Raw genomic sequence first — 24,929 nt, forward strand, 5'->3', positions numbered from 1 at the left:
AAATGTTACTTACCTGTTGCAAGGGCGGGGAATGGGGATGGGATGTTTTTCCAACAACAGTCACACGTCAAGGACAGGTCACGTTCCACATTTACCTCTTAAACAACACAAGACAACTGACAAACCTGCGCCAGTCAGAAAACAAAGAATAGGAGAAATACATCTTTTCGCACTTTATTGTAATATAACATACGTTTTTCTAGGTCATTAGTCTTTAGACTGGTCTGATGTTGTCTTTCGCCAACTTCTAGCTTCTGCTAATGTTTTGAGATCTACATAACTACCATATGCAACATTCTCTACAATCTGTTTTACATATTTAGCCTAATATCCCCCTCCCCCACTGCATCTTCCAGCATTAGGTGAACTACTCCTGGGTGACGTAGTAGATGTGGCTGTAATCTGTTCCTTCGTCTGGTAAGGTTTTTCATTCGTAACCTACTCTATATTTGGTCACATTCATCGACAGAACTAAATTTCAAATACTTCCAGTTTCTTCTTATCCAGTTGCCAAAGCCCCACACTTCACTTTCAAATAATACTGTACTCCAGAACTTTCAGGTCCTACCGGAAGTCCTATCTTTCTCCAACCACTAATCTGACTTCAGTTATAGGTTTAACATGTGATCCAAATCACGACACAACTCGGAATTTTAAAAACTAGCAAACAAGAAAGATGTGGTGATTGAGAAATAAATATCTTACCACTGATGGAGAGTAGAATCCTCACACATTTGGGCACATAGGCAAGCACTCACTGACTTAGCTGTTGAGCCACACAGCACTGAACGTCACATTACGCAGCAGTGTGGCAAGCTGTTACACATTGTATGTTACTCTGCGGGGGCATACTGAAGCTTTGAACGCTGTTAGGGAAGAACACATGTAGCATCCATTTAAATGTGCTTATTGAAATTATATTACGAAATTCTGATTCCGTAATTAACGCTGAGAGTTCTGATGACAAAGATATTACATAATTGGAGTCATTCCATGGCCCAGCACTTGTTTTAAATTCATCATTCTATAGAGGACCAGGGCAGTGGCCGCTCCAGTCGTCATAGTAGTGTGATGCGGAATGTGGTGGTGACGATCTGTTAGATGCCTGAATCTTGAATGAAACATTACTGCCAGTTTACACATTTATTAACACCAAGTGCAGAGTCGTCTTCCCCACATTGCTGGTAGCCAGGCGAGCTGACGAAGCACTTTTCAGTCCTGTATTTGCTGATGCAGGTGTGTTCTGCAGTATCGATATGGTGGTCGTGGCTCACATAGCAGCTGCTGCGTCACAAACGTTAGTCGATGCCTCAGTGCTGAAAATACAGTTAAGGCTGCCCAGTGGACTACAGCTCTGCTAACCGATTTCCAGGGCGTTCTGATAGACATCAGATGCAATATCTAGGAAAGCTGCCCACCAGCTCGGCATGAACTGGTCTGTCATGAAGCAGCAATTAATGCACTCCCCCAGAATAGCAGTGGTTGATCAGATCTCCAGGGGCCCCTCAGTGAGGCCTGCAGGGACCTAGTGTTGGAAGGCACCAAAGTCTTCCTATCAGAAAAGGTGAGGATGAGCCAGCAGCAGCTCTCAGCAGAAGAGTGCATCAGATCTAACTGGCGGTGGCAATGTAGATTGTAGTCGTCTTGATAGACTGTAGATGGAGTGTTACCGGTTCCACCTTAGAATTGGTTAGCTGCAGCACTAAGAATATAGCTGTACAAACCAGGGTATTTGTAATTGTTGGGCTATGCGAAAAGCAGCATCGTTCGGCAAGGCTAACTAAAAGTGCCCTAGTCGTCTAAGCTTCTTAGCACTCAATAACACACTGTGGTGTCACAACTCTTCCTTTTAGGCCTTCAGTCTACTTATCTCTGCAGCATCAATGTGCTGTAACAACGTTATTGCTTCTGACTTCAGCGTTGTTGATTCGTTGTGAATGGACATCAGGATGACGTTATGCCCTCTTCTGTGTGAGGTCATTCTGCTACACTGGCATCTTGGTCGTCCAGCTCAGATGGGATGGTAACTCATTCGGTGGTGTGCCCATACTACACGCAATATTGGCTGTTCTTGCAGGGTAACATTCTGATGTAGATATTGGGCACTCATCGGACTTATCCTCTGGATGTGCAGCCGTCGTGGGAAAACTTTAACAATTTTTTAATATCCACCTCGGAACTTAATCTGGGATGTAACAATTCAGTTATCAATCATCTGGGTGATCTAGAGAGAGTGGTATAAATTCTGGCTCCTATTCCAGAAACTGCTATTTTATTACATCGAAGAATTTTAGATATTGGATCACTGACTCAATAATTGAGCAACATCAAGTCACAATGATAAAACAAAGGTAAACAGACAAAATCATGGTTATTGAATATAAAAAGAACAAATACAAGCAATGGAAAAGAGTTGAAAATTCCATCTTACCTTTCAGTTGCCGGTATGCCTCAGCCATGTCCAGCGGCATCGACTGCTTGCCCACAAAACTCTTGTAGATATTGCCAAAAGGGAACTGCGGTTCCAAGTAAGGCGCCCTCTTCTTCTGCCAGTACTTGTACGAGTGGGAGAACCATATGTACAGTGCGACCACTACCAGTGACAGAGCTACCAATAGCTCAGTGAGCCAGGATTCTGCGTAGATAGCCATGTTGAAGACTCTGAAACAGAACCAGAAATGGGTAAATTGAGTCCCATGAAATGAGTTTGTTGTCTTCTTACTTCCTTCCACTCTCTTGTCCTTGTGTCTATACACACCATCCAGTCTTTTTCTGCAATGAAAAATAAATAACCCCTCTGCCCACCAGAAATCCAATATGTAGTTTCGTTATTATTATCCCATCTTGTGTACGATGTTCACAGCCTGAAGCACATGAAGTATGGCACAGCAGTAACACAGGCATAGTAGGTACGCAAGGGAACTGACTTTTTGTTCGTAGCCAATTAGGGTACCCTTGTTACGCGCAAAGGAAGTTTTTATCGTAGCTGAAAAAGACATATCATCGACATCTTTTATGAGGTCAAGAAGTACATGATTTTTTCGCTTGCACCTGAATCTGAATTACATAGCTGGACTCGCGGCAAAATAAGTTCACCGGAAAAAATCTATCGCCACCTTAAAAGAGCACTCTGGTTGCTTTGGACACCACGTGGTCATACACTGAGATGACAAAAGTAATTGAATACCTCCTTGTATCGTGTCGGACCTCATTTTGCCTGGCCTAGTGCAACAACTCGACGTGGCATGGACTCAACAAGTCGCTGGACGTCCCTGTAAAAATATTGAGCCACGCTGCCTTTATAGTCGCCCATCATTGCGGAAGTGTTGCCAGCACACGATTTTATGCACGAACTGACTTCTCGATTATGTCCCATGAGTGTTCGATGTTATTTATGTCGGGCAATCTGGGTGACCAAATCATTCGCTTGAACTATCTAGAATTTTCTTCAGATGAGTAATAAACAACTATCGTCCGCTGACATGTAGCATTGTTATGCATAAAAATTCCATCGTTGTTGTTCTTGAATAGCTGCAAATGGTCTTCAGGTAGACACACATGCCCATTTCCAATCAATGACCAGTTCAGTTGGACCAGAGGACCAAGTTCATTCCACGTAAACACAGTCCACATATTATGAAGCCACCACCAGCTTGCACAGTGACCTGTTGACAACTTGGGTCCATGGCTTCGTGGGGTTTGCACCACACTTGGTCCCTACCAGCGGCTCATCTAACCAGGCCATAGTTTTTTCGTCGTCTAGGGTCCACCCGATTTGGTCAAGAGCCCAGGAAAGTCGCTGCAGGCGATGTCGTGCTGTTAGTAAAGGCACTCGTGACAGTCATATGCTGCCATAGCCCATTATCGAGTACATTTCGCCTCACTGTCCCAACGGATACGTTCGCCATAGGTCCCAAGTTGATTTGTGCTGTTGTTCCACGCTGTGTTGCTGTGTTGTTTTTATGTTACCACTGAGAGCCCTATGCAAACACCGCTGCTCTCGCCTGTGAATTGAAGGTCGTCGAGCACACAGTTGTCCCCGGTGGGTGGTAATGCCTGAAATTTAGTATTCTCGGCACACTCTTGACGTTGTGGATCTCGGAATATTGAATTCCCTAACGATTTTCGAAATGTAATGTCCAACGAATCTAGCTCCAGCTGCCATTCGCGTTCAGAGTCTGTTAATTTTCCGTTGTGCGAACATAATCATGTCGCAAACATTTTCACATGAATCACCTGAGTACAAATAACAGCTCCGCCAATGCATAGTCCTTTTATACCTTCTTTACGATTGTTCATATCGCTATCTCAAGTCTTTTGTCATCTCAGTGTATGACCCTACACCGCTGACAAAAATCATGCTGGTGTACTGCAAGGAAATGTGTATCGCCCGCAACCATGAAACATGATATTAGTACAGTTTTCCTGAAAAGAGCCTAACCAACAAGGAACAGGGGCAAGTGCCACGCGTTGTAAATGACAATGGCTTCAAGTTACCGGGTGGTGGTATTCAAGCCCGACAGGAATTCCTGCTGTCGCTGAATGCAGCTGCATCACAATCGATTCCCGAGCGAACATTGCGAGAGGAACTGCCTGCAATTGACATTTGGAGCCGGGCATTTCACAAAAGGCTGCTACTTACAATGACGAAGCAACCACGACTTTACGGGCCGAACACCACAGAAATTGGACAACAGTTGACTGTAAACCAGCAGCGTGGTTCCACGAGTCGCGATTTTCTCTTTTGAACTGATGCAAGACGACGAGCGCCCCGAGAGCCCAAGAAGGCGTTTAACCCGTGCTACGTGGAAGGTTAACTCAGGACAGAGGTGGCTCTATGATGTTTTGGGATCGTGCTTCATTCCATGACTCAGGCCTACGCAGTTATAATTCCGTGAACATGAACCAGAATGTTTATTTCAACATTCTCTGTGACCAGGTGTTGTCCTTCTTCTACGTTTTCATGATGAGTTTGCCGTGCACACTGCCTCTGTCAAGATGACAACAACGATTTCAACAGAGCTGCACGCATACATTCCGGGTCAGACGAAATCACGTGCACCATATCGCACTTCTATTGGCGCGCTATTTAGCCGGCCACTGTGGCCGAGCGGTTCTAGGCGCTTCAGTCCGGAACCGCGCGACTGCTACGGTCGCAGGTTCGAATCCTGCCTCGGGCATGGATGTGTGTGATGTCCTTAGTTTAGTTAGGTTTAAGTAGTTCTAAGTTCTAGGGGATTGATGACCTCAGATGTTAAGTCCCATAGTGCTCAGAGTCATTTGAACCATATGGCCCGCTGTTTAACCATGTCCTAATCTCACAGAAAATATGTAGGACTGTTTGAAATAGTGGCTGAAACTCAGCAATTAACCATCCCTCAATTTGGTAGCTTTACGGGTTTTAACTTCAAATGGTTCAAATGGCTCTAAGCACTATGGGACTTCAGTCCCCTAGAACTTAGAACTACTTAAACCTAACTAACCTAAGGACATCACACACATCCATGCCCCAGGCAGGATTCGAACCTGCGGCCGTAGCAGCAGCGCGGTTCCGGACTGAAGCGCCTAGAACCGCTCGACTACAGCGGCCGGCGGGTATTAACTATGAATGCGTTTCTTTAGCTTAAGAAATGTGTGGCCTCTCCCGGGTGCTCACTTCAAAGGGTGTACGAATGGTTCCTGATGTCCAGTCGACACAATATTTCGGTAAACGGCCACGTTGGCATCATCTGGTGTGCTGAACAACTGAACGTCTTGGGACAGCTGTGCGGCATATATACTGCTGTCATGGGACAGCGATATGCACATATACAGATGGCATTAGTATCGCATACCCAAGATAAGAAAGGGCACTGGATTGGCGGAGCTGCGACCTTGTACTCAGGTGCTTCGAGTGAAAAGGTTTCTGACGTAGTTGTAGCCGCACGTGGGGAATTAACAGACTCTGAATCCGAAACAGCAGATGGAGCTAGAGGCACGGGACATTCCATCTCGGAAATAGTTAGTGAATTCAATGTTCCAAGGTTCACAGTGTCAAGAGTATGCCCAGAATACCAGATGTCAGGCATTACCTCTCACCACGTGTAACATCGCGAGTTACTCCGCAATAGTGTTTTAATGCAGTAGGGGCTCGTAGCTTTGGAGCCGGTGGCGGTGACAGCTGCTTGTATCTCGGCGTGATTCACTCACACCTGTCGCTAGCACGGCTGTGGGAAGTGCTTCTTGTGTCAGTTCCAGCGACAGAATATTCAAGCCCATAAGAATCTAAATAAACTATGCTAAATATTATTCAATTTTGATAAAACTTCATACGTAGCCTTTTGTTATTAAAAAGAAGCTGGATGCAAAATCTCAGCTTTCTGGCTGGGCTATTTTCAAAATTAGAGAAAATTACCTAAAATATCAAAAACCGACACTTAGGGAATCAAATTCAGTTAGGAACTATAACAGTTTATCTTTTGGTATTATTTGAAAACATAAACAGAACTACCAGTGTGCAGAATTAATTAATTGAGATTTTCACATTAAAACTTTAATTTTCGTAATATAAAATTCAGACAAAATTATTATTTGTGTCTTATATCGTTGTAGGAGTGAGAGTGTGTTGTGGGTCATACGTTAAATTTCAAGATTAATTTTATGTAATGCATTACGCAATCATAGCGTGGGAAAGATGTTTGTACCCACATTGCTGATGACGTATGTCGAAGCGTACTTGTTTTTGTAAGAAGGCAGCCAGAATAGTTATTTGTAGACTAATGTTTTCCTAAAATTATCTCAAGATTAATTTTCGTTTAGTTTCAATTAATAAACATTATAGTAGTAATTTTCTTGTCGAAGTGACGCCAATGAATCTGATGTAGTGATTGGCTCAGAACAGTTTAGGTGCGAATATGATCGTGAAATACTGATCTGATTAGCCGTTCATTTGATCAAGCAATAAGAGTGAAGTCTTTCCCGCCCTCTGTCAAGTAGTATATGCGCTGTGAGCAATGGCATTCAGAGAGTCGTGGACTAGCTTTGGAGACGCGAAGGTCATGTTAAATGTGTCCGTCCGTAAAATGTGTAAGATGAAGAAATGTTACGTCCTTCGCGTTCAGATGTATTTGTAATGGTAGCTTTTGTTGCTACGAACATTTTGTAAAAATTTGAGAGTCGTGGGGTGTTTTGTTCGGGAGATATATACGTGTGACTTGTTGGACTTAGAAAATTTCGCATGGCAATGTTCTGTGTTCTGCTACAGAATATATTTGGCGAGCAATCTTTGTGAAAGAAATCCACTGAATGACTTATGTAAAAAATCAATGTTACGTGTAGAAAGTGACTGTATATTCGCGTAATTATTCTCGGAATCGACTTAGGAGAATTCTGGCTGCTTTACGTGTGACGTAAACTGAGAACTTATAATAGCAGTTTTGCATACTAAATGTGGGCTGATGACACATGCTTAAGCAAAGAAAATAAAAGATACTTTTACCAGATTTCCGAACTTTCGATGGAGATCAGGACTTCGTTTTCCACCCAAAAATATATTATTAATATTTACAGGAACAATCATAACGAGATTTACGCGGCCTCAGCAATTGTAGATATTAGGTGCTGTTTTCATCAGCGCTGTTTTTTCATCACCTTGTAAGTATCTACGTTGCACGACAGCAGCGGCGTTTGCGTAGGGTTGTCAGTGCTAACATAAAAACAACACTGCGCGAAGCAACCACAGAAAACAATGTGGGACGTACGACGAATGTATCCGTTAGGACAATGTGGCGAAAATTGGCTTTAATGGGCTATGGCAGCAGACGCCTTAGCTCACGACATCACCTGCATCGCGTCTCCTCGGCTCGCGACCACACTGGATGGACGCCAGACCATTGGAAAACCGTGGGCTGGTCAGATGAGTCCCGATTTCAGTTGAAAAGAGCTGATAGTAGTGTTCGAGTGTGGCTCAGTAATAGCAGCACGGTGCTGTATTGCGTTCCAAAGGTGGACAGACGCGCTATTATGCACTTGGCCACAACTGGGACTCGTTGCTGGGTCCTTGGTTCACGCCCAGGAACGCACGCTGGAAACGTATTCGTTCGCTCTCCGCCTGTCCCCAAAATCAATTCGCTGTGGCTGCAAAGTGTCCTCTTCCGCTTCTTGATCAAACAAAGTGCGGTTTCTCTCACCTTATTAAGACTGTAAGAGCAGTCATTGAAGATGAGCTGTTGTATTAGCTGCATGTAAATGGGAGAAGCTGAAGACCTCAAACTAGCCTGGCGTCTACCACAATTCAGCGAAACGTATAGCGCATGGAGTTCCTAAGTAGCTGACGGTCTGTACATCGACCCCAATAGTGGGGAGTCGGTGGAAAATGCGAATTTGTTCAGTACTGTTTAGTTGCTAGCAGCTGCTGGTAATAATAATGATACGTTACATTTGTGAGAGAGTAGAAGAAAATGAACGATTCACCACAGAAGCGTGACAAAAAATTATCCCTTTCAAAACGCGTTAGTAATACATCTGGCACATTCCCCCACAAACAAAAGTCTGGTGGGTTTGGGTCCGGAGAGCTTGGATGCCAAGGAATTGGTCCACCTTTACCTATTCAGCCGTCACGGAATCTGTTCTTTAGAAGCATACTAACATTAACATTGAAATGAAGACGAGTTCTTTTGTGCATGAAGTTCATGTTTTGTTGCCGCACTCGTAAAGGCGCGTGTTCTAGCAGAAGTGATAGAATATTCTCTAAGAAACAGTGGTTGAGCCCGGGTGGAAGAACATGAGACCTTGACAGTCACCAAAAATGTCAACCCAAACGGTGACAGGAAATCTTTGTTGATGATGTGAGCCCGCATCTCGTGGTCGTGCGGTAGCGTTCTCGCTTCCCACGCCCGGGTTCCCGGGTTCGATTCCCGGCGGGGTCAGGGATTTTCTCTGCCTCGTGATGGCTGGGTGTTGTGTGATGTCCTTAGGTTAGTTAGGTTTAAGTAGTTCTAAGTTCTAGGGGACTGATGACCATAGATGTTAAGTCCCATAGTGCTCAGAGCCATTTGAACCATTTTTTGATGATGTGAGTGCACAATTTTGTGAGGTTTCTCGACTGTTCATACGTGCTAATTGTGACAACACACGGTCTGATCACGTTGAAACGAACACTAATCCGTGAACAGCACATTTCCACCAAAGTGAAGGTTGACACATTGTATGATGAACCATTCGCAAAAGTGTACTGTACGCACAAACGAAGCTAACACTCGGCGCGATGGCCAATGGGAGCGACTGTAAAGGCATTTCCAGTTTCGCGCAATGCTGGCACTTTCTATTCGTGTGTATTTCCCTTGATTATAAAGAGAAGAAGAAAACGAGCTCTAACATGGAAAAAAGCATTTCGGGGCCCATGTCTATATAGCACATTTTATTCCTCTACAGGCCTTTGTGGTGAATGTTTCTCTAAATTTTGGCCACTCTTTTCTGTTACACCCTGTACTGGAGGCAACGCTCGCCTTCGTTGTTTTAGTCAGGCGTGTCACTTATGTTCTTTGCATCTCTCCTAGACTGTTCAAATGGTTCAAATGGCTCTGAGCACTATGGGACATAACATCTGTGGTCATCAGTCCCCTAGAACTTGGGACTACTTAAACCTAACTAACCTACAGACATCACACACATCCAAGCCCGAGGCAGAATTCGAAACTGCGACCGTAGCGGTCACGCGGTTCCAGACTGAAGCGCCTAGAACCGTCATAGACTGTCCTAACAGTCTAATCACTTAAGACATGCCACATTTGCATTGAATGCGATAAACACCTGGCTTTCGGAGACCTAGATCGTGTTTAACATTGAAAAGAAGTCCTTTACCTTTGCACCACTGATTAATCACTCCGAGAAAACATGACAAATCAGTTCTCCCGGCGGTTCTAAATCCACCACTCTGTGCTCCTGTGGTCTTTTCCTGGCACTTGCTAACTCTGGGACGCGTACGTTTTGCCTTTTCGGTTGCAAATTCCGACTGTCTTTTGAGAATTGACACATCTGGATCACTATTTCTTTTAGTTAATATTGAAATATATTAATATTTTATAGTAATAATACAACAAGTTAAATATTTTAAATGTATGCTGTGACATCACATAAGAATGTAATAAAGCTACAGAGAAGACACTAGCAAAATTCTGAAATCTACATCAGTGAATAAATAGATGCTTGAGAAACAATACAAAGGAAGAGACACGTTTACATTTTTATAACAGCATGGCTGTTTCTGCGTTTTCGTATGGAAGTGAGTCGTGAGTAACAGACACTGACGGAAACAATAATAAGTGCAGAGTAATGAAATTTCGGGAACACCTTTATTTACGTAACATATTTAAGTGATTAAGATTGCAAGATCTCAGGTTAAAGCAAGAGCGAGATAAGCCATTGCAAATGTGAAATGCTGTTACATTAATAACCGGTGTAGCTGCCAGAATGTTGAATGTAAGCACGAAAACGTTCATGCATTCTGTTGCACAGGTGCTGGATGTCAGTTTGTGGGCTAGAGTTCCATGCCTGTGGCATCTGGTCGGTCAGCACAAGGACGGTTAATGCTGGTTGCAGATGACTCTGGAGTTGTCGTCCGATGATATCCCATATGCCCCCGATTGGAGACAGGCAATGGCAACATTTCGACACTCTATAAAGCAAGCTAGGTTACAACAGCGGTATGTGGTCGAGCGTTATCCTGTTGGAAAGCGCTTACTGAAATACTGTTCACGAATGGCAGCACGACAGGTCGAATTACCAGATTCACGTATAAATTTGCCCTCAGGATGCGTGAGATAACAATGTTGATGCTCCCGCTGTTGTACGAAATCGCACCGCAAACCATAATTCCACGCTAGACAAACTGGACCTCCGATGCATCTAGCACCCAGGCAGGTTTGTTGTAGGCTCTCGACTGTCTTCCTTCTGACCAGTATACGGCCATCACTGGCACCAAGGCAGAACCAGCTTTCATCATAAAACACATCAGACCTCCATTTTGCCCTCCAATGACCTCTCGCTTGACGCCAATGAAGTTGCAAATGGCGGTTGTTTGGAGTCAGTGGAAAGCACGTTGCAGGGATTCTGGCTCGGAGCTGTCCTTGAAGTAACAGTTCGTTGCGTCACTGTGATCGCAAGTGCTGCTCGAATTGCTCCTACAGATGCAGTACGATGCACCAGTGCCATTGGTCGAACATGATAGTCTTCGGTCTGTGGTGTCACATTGCAGGCTTTCATGAGTGAAAATGAAATGGTGATGGTGAGGTGGCCCTCAACTATGTATCCTCAGACTCAGAGTTGAAATATTAAAAGTTTTGGCTGGTTTCGTTGTCTAGGGACTGGAATTTGTAGTTGCCGCATTACAAGCCTGAGTCTACAGTATACAATATTAATATACACGTGGATCGAATGGTCAAATGTTCCTATCTCTCGGCAGTTGCGAATGTAACGTAGAAACTTATAGATGAAAGATTGCAATTAAATAAAATCTGCAGGTACTACCTGTACTACCTTAACGACTTTAAATGATGAGTACGCTAGTAGTAGTACTTTTGAGAATCTGGTATATTCCTGCAAAACACTTATTGGTGTCGATGGTCCAGCAATTAAATAAAATATAAGTTGAATGACAGGGAAACAATAGATTCCTACTGCACGTAATTAATTATGAACAACAACATAGCTCGTGAGACATTCACTTCTAAACGCGTCTCTCCCGCGACTCTGAGTCCGTGACCTTACTGCCCAGCATCTCCCGTGTCCGGTGCTGTAGTGTTCTCCCACTTCCATCCAGTCTCCCCATTCACGAGCGCTGTGATTGGCTAGAGCGCTTCCGCCATGTCTTCAAGCCAATGCACACTCACAAACATAAAACACTTTCGAAATACTCGAATTACATTTAAAGAACTTGAAATTAAATAAATATTCCTACGGCTGGGCCATAAAGACTCTCTAACACACATTATTAATACGTAAACAAATTAAATAAACACATATCAAAGGAATGACAAGCAAAAGTAGGCCAGTAGCCTAATGTCTCTGTGCTTTCTAAAAGACAGTAAATATTTGACCAACTTCTTCATGAATAGTATATATCGGATATAAACAAAGACATAGACGGATAAATATATTTATAAGCATCCTGCTACCCTTTTTTCGTGTACCTGTGGAGTACTTATGGCCTTACGCGATCGATAGTAAACGACCACTTTGACCTCCAATAACTCATGTACTATTCAAGTTAAATGCCTGTAATTTATACCAATTTAGGTTTACAATAATAGTTTTCTAAAGACACATCGATCGACAAAATCGGATGAAGCGTTTAGAGTTTGGAAATTTGTTGTTGGGTGTTACTTGTATAATTTACAGTCAGATATTAAACTTTAAACTAATAAAGATATTGAAAATCTGATTACACCATCAGAATCATCGTGCAAATAATGGTGATGTACATGTTTCTTTTTGAGGTATCATGATTCATCTGGCTACTATTAATTTCTACATGAACTGTGAAATGTCTGCTATTATGGTTTCACAAAGTCCGACATCTTTGTCACTCCCAGCATAGACATCTCCTTCATCGAAACAAAGCATCGTCCTCGTCACAGTGTCAACATGGAATTCCCAGTCACGCGATCGGGCTGGACCCCTCTTGCTTTGGCCAACGTGGTCGGCCTGCCGAGCGGCCCGCGACCGCCGAGCGGCCCCTGCACAGACGCCAACTCCGAACTTAGAATATTTTCAGGGCGCCACAAACTCTCCCGTTACCTCACAACACGGCCGCCTGGAGCCCAGTCCTCTTACGTCCTTACATCCTCGTGACCACCTCTGCCAGCAATCGTGTATGGTGACTACATTCCTGCCAAGCCTTTGTGCGATATCGCAGAAGAAATATCCAGCTTCTCGTAGCCCTGTTACACGACCACGTCCAAACTCAAGATAGCGTCCTTGTCGCCTTAAAGGCGTTCTTGACTAACATCAACTCACGACGTCCAATGTCACAGGTCACTAACGCTTACGAGTGTTACATCGTGTATTTAAAGCAAACCTGATTTGCATCCTCATAGACTTATGCGACTGGCTAGAAATTTGAATAGACATCATCTGTCAGATGTAGAAACACGCCTATCAACTTTCGTTTATGTCGCACAACTCCTTCTTGGTGTTTTGATATTTTCCCATCTGTGTATAAAAAGAAGTGAGTAGAATTCAGAAAGCTGGAATGAGACTTCTCAGAGCAGTAAAAGGGTGCAGAAGCTTAGAATTAAGAATGACATCATTAGGAATGAATTGAACATTCATAAATTAGGATATAAAATAAAAAAACAGAGCAAAATAGAACTGATACATTTACAGTATGAGTTTCCAAGGAGTACCTCTCAAAGTCATAAGATACAATGAAAGAGAGAAGCCAAAGAAGTCAACAAATGGCTCTGATCACTATGGGACTTAACATCTGGGGTCATCAGTTCCCTAGAACTTAGAACTACTTAAAACTAACTAACCTAAAGACATCACACACGTCCATGCCCGAGGCAGGATTCGAACCTGCGACCGTAGCAGTCGCGCGGTTCCAGACTGAAGCGCCTAGAACCGCTCGGCCACACCCGCCGGCCCAAAGAAGTCAGAGGAAAAGATGTGTATAGCAAGAGGCAAACGTGTAATGCTTTAAGTGTGGAAGAAAAAGATTCCTCTTGCTTGCGTGTGAAGCACATGGACCAGCCATGACTGTGCATTACGTCAGAAGTGAATTGCAAACGTTAAGAATGCAGCATGACCCTCACAGAACGAAGAGGTGAACGCATCTCCGGCTTATTACGACACACCACACCGTGTGCCACCTTCAGCAATGCTCCGAGCTCAAATTCGCATTCGCCTGTCAGGAAACTGAGCGCCGTCGCTCCAGAATACGAGTTCTGAAGTATGCGTCTGGACGTGTGACGTGACTGACGTTATTTTAAAAAGTTGAATTCTGGGACATAACACAATGAAGAGAGTGAAATATGGAAAACTCTGAATTGGCAGAACACATAAGTGGTCGCAGTAATAATGTCACCCATTTAATTAACGTGTAAGTTCTGATTACATTTAGCAAATGACAGTCGTATATTTGTAGAGGCTATTAAAATTCACAAAGTCGGCAACAAGTTTGAAACAGTTATTAAAAGCATAAAAGAGATGCCGCAGTTCTGTAAGGAACCAAGAGAGATTTAAACATGACAAGGGCTAACAATACAGTTAGTTTCGTGTGCGAAAGTATAGAGAGGCAGAGAGGCATATGATCTTCGCTACTTTCTAGTGAATATGTGACAGGGAGAGGAGTGACATACACATATATGAAATCTAACCATCCAAATAACATGTCTGAGCAACCGCAGCATAACTTGAATTACACAGTAATGTTGTTCCCCTTACATTGACAAAGGGTTGTGAATAACAATATCCAGCAACCATAAACAAGTGGAAAGTCATCCTTGTAGGCAGATAAATACAGGCTGAGTCTGAAGGAAAGGTACATGCTTTCGGGGGTGAGAGTATTTGTAATACTGAACAAAACAAGTAGTACTAACATATGTCCTATTCTTAACAGTTTCCGAGGAAATTAATGGAAACAGTAGGGAATGGGACAATTGCAGGAGATGGTAAATTAAGTGTTGTGATCTAACGTTTTCGTTAGTTGTGACCGAGCGACCTGACGCAATGGTTAGCACACTGGTCTCGCATTTGGGAGGACGACGGTTCAAACCCGCGTCCGGCCACACTGATTTAGATTTTTCGTGACTTCCCTAAATCTCTTCAGGCAAATGTCGGGGTGGTTCCTTTGAAAGGGCACGGCCGACTTCCCTCCCCATCCTTCCCTAATCCGATGGGACTGATGACCTCTGTGATTGGTGCCCTCCCCCTAATCCACCAACCAACAGCCGTTAATTGTGTATATTTTCTCACAAAAGATGCTCAATGAGACCACCGTCAACTGCAATGCGTTTTGCAGCTCTTGTAGACTGCTGCTGTGTTGCTGATCTGAGCTCATTCGTACGGTCCTTTACGCTTAGTTTAGCATACTTATGTAAATTACGAGCGAGAAGTTCCTTTGTGTCCACCCTGCGCGCTTCTAGACTTGGCTCTCAAGCTAATCCCACAAACAGTATTCTAATGGGGTAAAATTGGCAGACGTCGGTGGCCAAGAAAATACTCCACGGCGACCGATACAAAGCCCAGGATACGTTTTAGTGACTTACTGTCACTGGCCGTTCGAACAAGTCAATACCGACAACAGTATCACTTTGATTGTATTCGCATGTGAGTGCTGGTGAAGAAGGGCATGCGAGTGATGCCTGTGATTTTCAAACAGATGTATATCAGATACAGTTAAGAAAAGGGCATATCTTCATTTGAAGTTTTTTGTTCGGGATCACCAATACTGTCGCACCTTCAAGCATGTATCTTCCCTCCTGTCTTACCCTGTATAGTTTTACAGAACACTATGTAACGTTTCTACAGTCAACAAATATCACATCGTTTTGAGTACAAAAATGAAACAACAAAATGTCTCAAGCGAACACAATAAGTCTGTGGCAGTAATATCAGGTAGCTAACCGCTACTACAGCACTTCATACCTTGGTAGTACTGGTCACAGACGCCAGCGAGGCATTAGTCAGTCGAAAATACTTAGATCGCAATGAAAATCTGTGGAATTAACACAACGATTACGATTTATTTGTCAAAAGTCTCCCCACGAAAGTTTTAACGCACACTTCTCACAGGAGACTGCTTTTGAAAATCCGTTCTTCTCTTTTATGCATGTCACGCACGCCCACTATTGACAAACAGAACTGTACTGTAATCAAAACAGATAAACAATTGAGACAGTACCAACAGTGCATGCGCACTGAAGATCAAGGTCAACCGTTGGCAAATCGGTCTCAGGCTGTATGAATTTCTTAGATGGACGCTAACTCTGTCAATATTTACTACTGACATGGAGAAGCTGATAAGTGTGAATGGGGGAGCGCACGAGGCGAGAACAAGTGGGAGAGTGAGGGGGGGAGGGAGGGAGGGAGAGAGAGAGAGAGAGAGACAGACGAAGCGACAGCGTTGCTTCACTCACCCGCTCTTTCCTCAGCTGCAACTGATTGCGTCTCGCCTCGACATCTGTATATAAGCGGCCGTCTGCTAATCAGCGGAGTAAATTATCTGTGGTGGATAATAGCTGAGTCATCTGAAGTCAGCAGGGAAAGCACGTCAGTCCGAGAGAAAGATACACTGTCACAATGACAGAGGCAAAATCGAAGCTGCTACGCATTTATACGGAAAAAGAGTCAGTGCACCTGACGATAAGAACTACAGCGTGAATTTAGATATATCTTACGCATCACTGAGTCGGGAGATGTGTAAATAATTTCGGTGACATCATTCTCCTTATTGTAGGTGGCTAAGTAGTTTCATGTCCCATGGACCTTTCGTGCAATTAATTGTAATGATATAGAACTAGTCATTTTATGTTCATTTGGATGCAGACCTTGAAAGAGACGTAGAGAGCAGATAGTAACTAACTATAGACAGTGAACAACAGGACGTAGCCGGCAAGCCCTTACCATTTTAAGTAAGAACAAGAGAAAGGGATTTATGTGCAAATTTACGTGCTGACCATTTTTTTCAGATGTAAACTAGTAATAGCTACGTCTCATATTTTACATATTACACATATAAAATTTCTTCTACGGAACAGAAGGAGTTGTCAAGGACAAAGTTTTTTCAGATAGTTTTCAAATTTAAATTTTGCTGTCTGTCAGACATTTTATATCACTGGGTAAGTGATGAAAAATATTTCAGTCACTATTCTGCTCCCCCCCCCTTTTTTTTAAGTAAAGCCTAACTCAACATGGAATAATGAATGTAATTTTTTCTTCTGGGGTTGTAATTATGTCATAACCGTTTCTTTTTAGCTGTAATGTATTATTTACAACAGACTTCATGAATACTTACTGAATAAAAATAGGCGAAATACGATCACTTATTTATGCCTCCCCAAGGTTTACTATGATTCGAAATGCAAATGTGGCTGGACTAAGTTGTATTGGGATTTAAAGAACGTTTTCTTTCAGTTTTGACGATTTAATCCTAGTACTTTTTTGCTCCCCGTGTGTTACGTCTGTCCGTGGTGTCCTATCTTTAGATGTGCAGAACTGAATATGTTGCGTCTCTTTTAAATCGGAAGAGAGACTGTGGTGTCACCGCCAGACACCACACTTTTCTTTTTTTTTTTCTTTATTGATTTTCAATTCCCCCCGAAGGGGGCGGGCTGGCAGCAGCTTACTACGCTGCTCTACAGCCTACAGACTTTTTTTAAATAAAGGAAGAAGAAAGAAACAAGGTAAAACAGGCGATAAAACGGTGATTTAAAGTGTAAAATGGCGCAAAAATGCGGAAAGTTAAAACAGAAAGCAAAAGGGGTTGGCAATGTAGATAAAATACACAGGAATCAGACAAGTAACATAGTAGACACACAATTAAAAAACACGGCGACAGTCTGGTTTCTGTTCGCAAGAGATAAAAGGCACACCCAGCGACAGTATGATGGCCGTTCGCAACAAGTCCCAAAAAACACAACACGGAGCACTCACTGTAAAACACGCACTGTAGAACACTCACCGGAGAACACTGCACGTAAGTGGCAGCTCAAAGATGACACTCCCGAGCCAAAGGCAGATGGGGGAGGGGGGGGGGGACCTGCAGGAGGGGGAAAAAGGAGGAGGGAGGAGAGGAAAAAAAACGAAAAGGGGGGCAACCAAGGAGGGAGAGGACTAATAAAGGGGGAGAAGGGCAGACGCGAGAGGGAATGAGAGGAGGGAAATGTAAAAGGACGTGGGGGAGAGAAGGGGGCAAAGAGAGGGGAGGTGGGGAAGAAAGAGGATGGAAGGGGGGAGAGGGAGACCGGGAAAAGGACAGAGGAAAGGAGGGGGAGTGAGGATCAGAGTTGATAGGAGGGATAAATGGAGGGAGAGAGGGCATCATCCGGGAGGGGGAGTTGATGGAAGCCACCTTGGGAAAGGAGATGTAGGGTGTAGAGATGGAGGGTAGGGGGGACACAACGGTGAAGACGTGGCAGGGGCCACCACACTTGCTAGGTGGTAGCCCTTAAATCGGCCGCGGTCAGTTAGTATACGTCGGACCCGCGTGTCGCCACTATCAGTGGTGATGGTGGTGGTTAGTGTTTAACGTCCCGTCGACAACGAGGTCATTAGAGACGGAGCGCAAGCTCGGGTTAGGGAAGGATTGGGAAGGAAATCGGCCGTGCCCTTTCAAAGGAACCATCCCGGCATTTGCCTGAAACGATTTAGGGAAATCACGGAAAACCTAAATCAGGATGGCCGGAGACGGGATTGAACCGTCGTCCTCCCGAATGCGAGTCCAGTGCGCCACTATCAGTGATTGCAGACCGAGCGCCACCACACGGCAGGTCTAATCTAGAGAGACTCCCTAGCACTCGCCCCAGTTGTACTGACGACTTTGCTAGCGATGGTTCACTGACTACATACGCTCTCATTTGCAGAGACGACAGTTTAGCATAGCCTTCAGCTACGTCATTCACTACGACCTAGCACGGCGCCATATTCCATTACTGCGAATGTATTCTGAACAGATAATATTGTGGATCATGTACCGTCAAGAGCGACGTTCATCATTAATGGATTAAAGTTAAGTATCAAACTAATTACGTCCGCTTTCTGGATTCTAATTCCTTGTCATGTTCCAGACCTCACGTCAGTATTGTTGTTCCCTCCTCACGCCAGCCTGCGTGAGCTAAAACGTGTGCATTTCGGCCTCCAGTTGTAACACGGTGTTGGCTCTTCTGCCAATACAACAGAGACCATTTCCAGAAAACCGTTCAGTAATACTTTTAAGAAAATTTTTACCATTTCTTCTGTTGCTGTATGTGTTGATAATATACTAGTGCCCTCTGCAAAAAAGGCTAATTCCGCTTTTTCAATCATACACTGCGTGTTGAATAAAGAGCAACTTTTGAACATTTCGATATATCAACTATTATCAATAATTATCAACCATTTATTATTGACATCGTTTATTCTTTCGACAACATTGAGCTTTGCTGTACAGTGATGCAGAAATGTTGGCGTTAAACACTATGAAATAATAGTGAGATTAATAATGACGAATGGCAGTAGGACCAATTTCCGCAGGGTTCGCCACGAGATGTGACGAAAACACGAGGGGCTGTGCCAATGCACGTGCTCCACTGTCCTGTATTAATTTCTAACGCCGGTCTGTTCCACTGCGCTATTTCAGTCCAATGTTTTTTGCATGCGTTTGGTGACAATTTTTGTGTATATCTCGCAGAATACAGGGGGAGACACTGATAGACTTGTTATTTGTTTCGTTATGTCTGCCTCCTTTCTGACGAAGTAGATGGATTGCAGAAATTTTTTAGTTTTGGTGTATTGTTTTCGGACTTCCTTTTCTATTACTTCGCCCCTCCCCTGACCGTCATATGCTGACGCTTTCTTCTCATCTTGGATAGCTCTATATACACCTCACCTGGCATTGCTTTGCAACATCACGATTTTCGTTAAGAACGGTCTGTGTTTTCGATTCACATCTGTATGAACCCATAACAAGTGAAAAAGCAGTCCCCATGTGATTCTGTATGATTTTGCTGAAATTATGTGTGCAGGTTTGCTAAACTATTAAAGGAAGGTACACAAATTGTGGGCCATAGCCTTTAAAACTTTGTGAGTATGAATCTGTTAAGTGAAGGATGACAAAATATCAAGGCAACATTTCAAAATTTGTTTCATATGATGTATTTCATTCTAAGTTATTTGAAAATTTTATTTACCTACCTTCTTTCTATTTCTTATCGATTTATTTACCTTATTAATCATCTTACTTCCACTGGTTTCGATGTAGTGAAAAAGAAATTTGAAAAAAATTGTAGCCTGCATGTAGGAATCGAACACACATCCTCCGCTCTCCAGCCAGTTCCATTGGTCGCTCGATCAGCTCTGTTTTCATTGAAGGGCGTTAAAGCCCCTCCCGCCGGAGGTTAGTCCTACCTCGGCCATGTGTGTGTGTGTGTGTGTGTGTGTGTGTGTGTGTTCTTAGCATAAATTAGTTTACGTAGTAAGTCTAGGGATCGATGACCTAAGCAGTTTGGTCCCTTAGGAATTCACACACTTTTGAACATTTCGAAGGGCGTTAACCATAAGAGCACATAGTCGCCAGTCTCAAAAGTTTCTTCTCCTGATTTCTCGGAAAATAACCGTTTGTAGCCCCCACATATGATCAAGAAAAATCCTCAATTTTCAATTATCTACCTATCCCATAAATTACGAATAAATTTCACGTTATGAACTTTAGAGGTGGTTTCTCAAAAACGGTAGGGGCGGGGGAGAGGAGGGGTGGCTGGAGTAGTGGGCTAAAATATCTTCATTTTAGGAGGTACACAAGTCGGCCGTGTGTGAGGCCTTCTCCTCCTTGTTAGTAATTAAAAGTCTGCTCTGTAGACTACCATCGCAGAACTGACTGTGGCGGGAGGGGACGGGCGGGGGGGGGGGCGGGCGGGGGCAGTAGACGGGTCAGGATAGGAGGGGCGCTTCATAATATAGGAGAAAGTTACGCGGGGTTTTGTCCGTAGAAATTCTACATTTCTCAAAACCTGTTGCATTAGGATAGCGACAGTGACGAGTATATTAGTTTACTTGATATGGAGAACATTAGAATGGGCTGCCTAGCTCGCAGGCTAAGATCTGGTCGAATTTCACCCAAAAATATATTATCTCTAATAACAGTGAAGAATAGCTCTAAGGATCCGGTCTTTTCTTACATTGCTTTTTTGTTACCGCTTCTTAACATGTTGTGCAAAATTTCTTTCTTCTCTCCAGGGTTAAAAACTTCGAAAAAATTCCAGATTTTCACTCCGTTTAATACTCGAAGGCGTGTTGTGTCAGCGACGCCATATGGTTTGATAATGAGTTTTATGAGCACTTGCCTGCAACCCAGTTTTCCCTGATTTAATGCAAGCGGTTTTACATTTATACACTCCTGAAATTGAAATAAGAACACCGTGAATTCATTGTCCCAGGAAGGGGAAACTTTATTGACACATTCCTGGGGTCAGATACATCACATGATCACACTGACAGAACCACAGGCACATAGACACAGGCAACAGAGCATGCACAATGTCGGCACTAGTACAGTGTATATCCACCTTTCGCAGCAATGCAGGCTGCTATTCTCCCATGGAGACGATCGTAGAGATGCTGGATGTAGTCCTGTGGAACGGCGTGCCATGCCATTTCCACCTGTCGCCTCAGTTGGACCAGCGTTCGTGCTGGACGTGCAGACCGCGTGAGACGACGCTTCATCCAGTCCCAAACATGCTCAATGGGGGACAGATCCGGAGATCTTGCTGGCCAGGGTAGTTGACTTACACCTTCTAGAGCACGTTGGGTGGCACGGGATACATGCGGACGTGCATTGTCCTGTTGGAACAGCAAGTTCCCTTGCCGGTCTAGGAATGGTAGAACGATGGGTTCGATGACGGTTTGGATGTACCGTGCACTATTCAGTGTCCCCTCGACGATCACCAGTGGTGTACGGCCAGTGTAGGAGATCGCTCCCCACACCATGATGCCGGGTGTTGGCCCTGTGTGCCTCGGTCGTATGCAGTCCTGATTGTGGCGCTCACCTGCACGGCGCCAAACACGCATACGACCATCATTGGCACCAAGGCAGAAGCGACTCTCATCGCTGAAGACGACACGTCTCCATTCGTCCCTCCATTCACGCCTGTCGCGACACCACTGGAGGCGGGCTGCACTATGTTGGGGCGTGAGCGGAAGACGGCGTAACGGTGTGCGGGACCGTAGCCCAGCTTCATGGAGACGGTTGCGAATGGTCCTCGCCGATACCCCAGGAGCAACAGTGTCCCTAATTTGCTGGGAAGTGGCGGTGCGGTCCCCTACGGCACTGCGTAAGATCCTACGGTCTTGGCGTGCATCCGTGCGTCGCTGCGGTCCGGTCCCAGGTCGACGGGCACGTGCACCTTCCGCCGACCACTGGCGACAACATCGATGTACTGTGGAGACCTCACGCCCCACGTGTTAAGCAATTCGGCGGTACGTCCACCCGGCCTCCCGCATGCCCACTATACGCCCTCGCTCAAAGTCCGTCAACTGCACATACGGTTCACGTCCACGCTGTCGCGGCATGCTACCAGTGTTAAAGACTGCGATGGAGCTCCGTATGCCACGGCAAACTGGCTGACACTGACGGCGGCGGTGCACAAATGCTGCGCAGCTAGCGCCATTCGACGGCCAACACCGCGGGTCCTGGTGTGTCCGCTGTGCCGTGCGTGTGATCATTGCTTGTACAGCCCTCTCGCAGGGTCCGGAGCAAGTATGGTGGGTCTGACACACCGGTGTCAATGTGTTCTTTTTTCCATTTCCAGGAGTGTAGTTCAATAACATATTTCAGGTACTTTCTAAAAGGTAAGCAGCTTCAGGCATGCCTTTAGACACTATACAGTAAGTATGTTTCCCTATTTGTTGTCACAACGATCTGCTTACTCCGTGTTAGCACAGAATAACGAAACATTTGTATTCTCCGCACAAATTATGCTTTTTATAAATTCTTACGCAGATCTACTCGTTCTCGTAACGCCTATCAAGCAGTTACACAAACTTAATGATAGAAAGTACAACTAAATAATGGTAGCTCAGCCTCGCAACGTATCCAGTCTCTTTGGTTATTAATGTTGATATGAAATGGAAGGAAACGAGAAGGTAAACTCAACACCAGCATGAAGCCCACTCTTGTCACACCAAGCTAAACGCCTCTTAGATATCAGTTTCTCCATGTGACCTCTATATCTTACAAAACGCGAAGACGTTTGAATTTTACCTACACGGTAGTGCACATTCCAGTAATTAGAAAATGGAGGCGACCCCTACTTCTTCCTCTGTAAGCAAAATGCAGGAAATGTTAATTTTTCCCGCCACTAGCATGTAAATGAGTTATGTCAGTGGGGAATGCTACTGCTCCTGCGTGTATTAGTATCATTACATGCTCCTTAGAGCGCACAACGAAGCGGGTGCTAAAGCAAATGGCAAGTCAGTGTGGTTAGACGCGCAACACAGCGCACAGAGTTGGCTCTGAGCACTATGGGACTCAACTGCTGAGGTCATAAGTCCCCAAGAACCTAGAACTACTTAAACCTAACTAACCTAAGGACAACACACACATCCATGCCCGAGGCAGGATTCGAACCTGCGACCGTAGCGGTCGCGCGGTTCCAGACTGTAGCGCCAGAACCGCTCGGCCACCAGCGGCCGGCACAGCGCACAGAGAGAAACTACATTGAGTTGACAAAAGCCGTGGGATGCATCCTAATATCGTGTCGGACCTTCTTTTTCCTGAACCAGTGTAGCAACTCGACGTGGCATGGACCCAACAAGTCATTGGAAGACCCTGCAGAAATAGTCTTGCCCCTATAGCCGTCTACAGTTGCGAAAGAGTTGCTGGTGCAGCATTTTGTGCAAGAACTGACCTCTGTTATTTCGAATAAGTGTTCTATGCGATTCATTTTGGACGATCTGGATGGTCAAATCATTCACCTGAATTGTCCAGAATGTTCTCCAAATCAATCACGGTAACTGTTTCCCAGTGACATGGGGTATTGTCGTGCATAAAAATCCCATCTTTTGGTTCATGAATAACCATTTCCAGTCAGTGTTCCATGTAAACACAGCCCACACCATTATGGAGCCACCATCAGCTTGTGCAGTGCCTTGTTGAAAACTTGGATTCATAGCTCCGTGGGGTCTGCGCCACACACGAATCCTACCATCAGCTCTTACCAACTGAAACCGGAATTCATCTGACCATGCCACCCTACAGTTTTCCAGTCTAGGGTCCAATCGATATGGTCACGTGCACAGGAGAGGCACTGCATGCGATTTTGTGCAGTTACCAGAGGTCCTCGTGTCCGTCTTCTGCTGCCGTAGCCCATTTACGCCAAATTTCGCCGCGCTGTCCTAACGGAAACGTTCGTCATACGTACCACATTGATTTTTGCGGTTATTTCTCGCAGTTTTGCTTGTTTGTTAGCACTCACAATTCTACCTAAGCAAGTCTTTCAAGTTATTCGAGCTTCTTTAGTAATTTTTAATCGAAGCCGTAAGTCCTGCCAGCATTTTTGTGAAGCGCAAAATACTTAAAGCTGGAAAAAAACCTCGGTAACGCCCGAGAGTGGTAATTAGTGGACCGCTTGTTCGATTCTCGTTTCAGTCATTACTGAACGATATTCGTTTTTTTACCATTCAGCGTGAATACCTACATCATTATATATAAAGTTCATCAAATATACGCTATCTGACACATATAAATTGCAATTTTTATGAGAAATGCATGTCCTCTTATTACTAATTCCATATTGCACACAAAAATTCAGGTTTCATTGCAAATATAAATTCTTAATTACCGATATTTTATAAAAGATTGTTTATAAAGAGTTTAAGTTAAGAATATACACTGAAAATTAAATTTTTCTTCTTTATGGGGTTTACGCTTAGTGGAAATGCTCATAGAACATTAACCTTCGTTTAAGAATTTGCATAATCTGGGAATCGACGTCAGGCCTCCAACGCGGCCCCGAGGCACTCTAGCACAGCGCCACGCTGCATGCCGAAAAATTGACCTTACTTTAGTGTATTAAAGGTGCTCGAAAATCTTCAGAGTCGATTTCCTCGAGAATTTTTGGGAGTTGCATACAAATGCTTTGTGGACTGATATTTAAGTTCTGAGCTTCACGTTCCATAAATATAAAAAATTACAAAAATCCAATTGCCATGTGGTGTCCTCGAGAATGATAAGTATCTGCATGTTATTGAGATTAAGG

The 24,929-nt window shown here is 44.2% G+C and overlaps 1 protein-coding gene across 1 annotated transcript in view; it reads right to left on the reverse strand.

Moving 5' to 3' along the window:
• LOC126263067 (cytochrome P450 6k1-like) overlaps positions 1-16,165 on the reverse strand; it is a 61,857-nt gene extending 45,692 nt beyond the window's left edge. The window contains exons 1-2 of the mRNA XM_049960050.1: positions 16,116-16,165; positions 2,432-2,661 (exon numbers count right to left, since the gene is read on the reverse strand). Coding sequence (XP_049816007.1) covers positions 2,432-2,651 — 220 coding nt within the window. The 5' untranslated portion in view covers positions 2,652-2,661; positions 16,116-16,165. The remainder of the gene's footprint in view (positions 1-2,431; positions 2,662-16,115) is intronic.
• Positions 16,166-24,929: the final 8,764 nt, after the last annotated feature.

The sequence above is a fragment of the Schistocerca nitens genome, chromosome 6 (assembly GCF_023898315.1).
Source record: "Schistocerca nitens isolate TAMUIC-IGC-003100 chromosome 6, iqSchNite1.1, whole genome shotgun sequence".
NCBI classification, from domain to species: Eukaryota; Metazoa; Arthropoda; class Insecta; order Orthoptera; family Acrididae; genus Schistocerca; species Schistocerca nitens.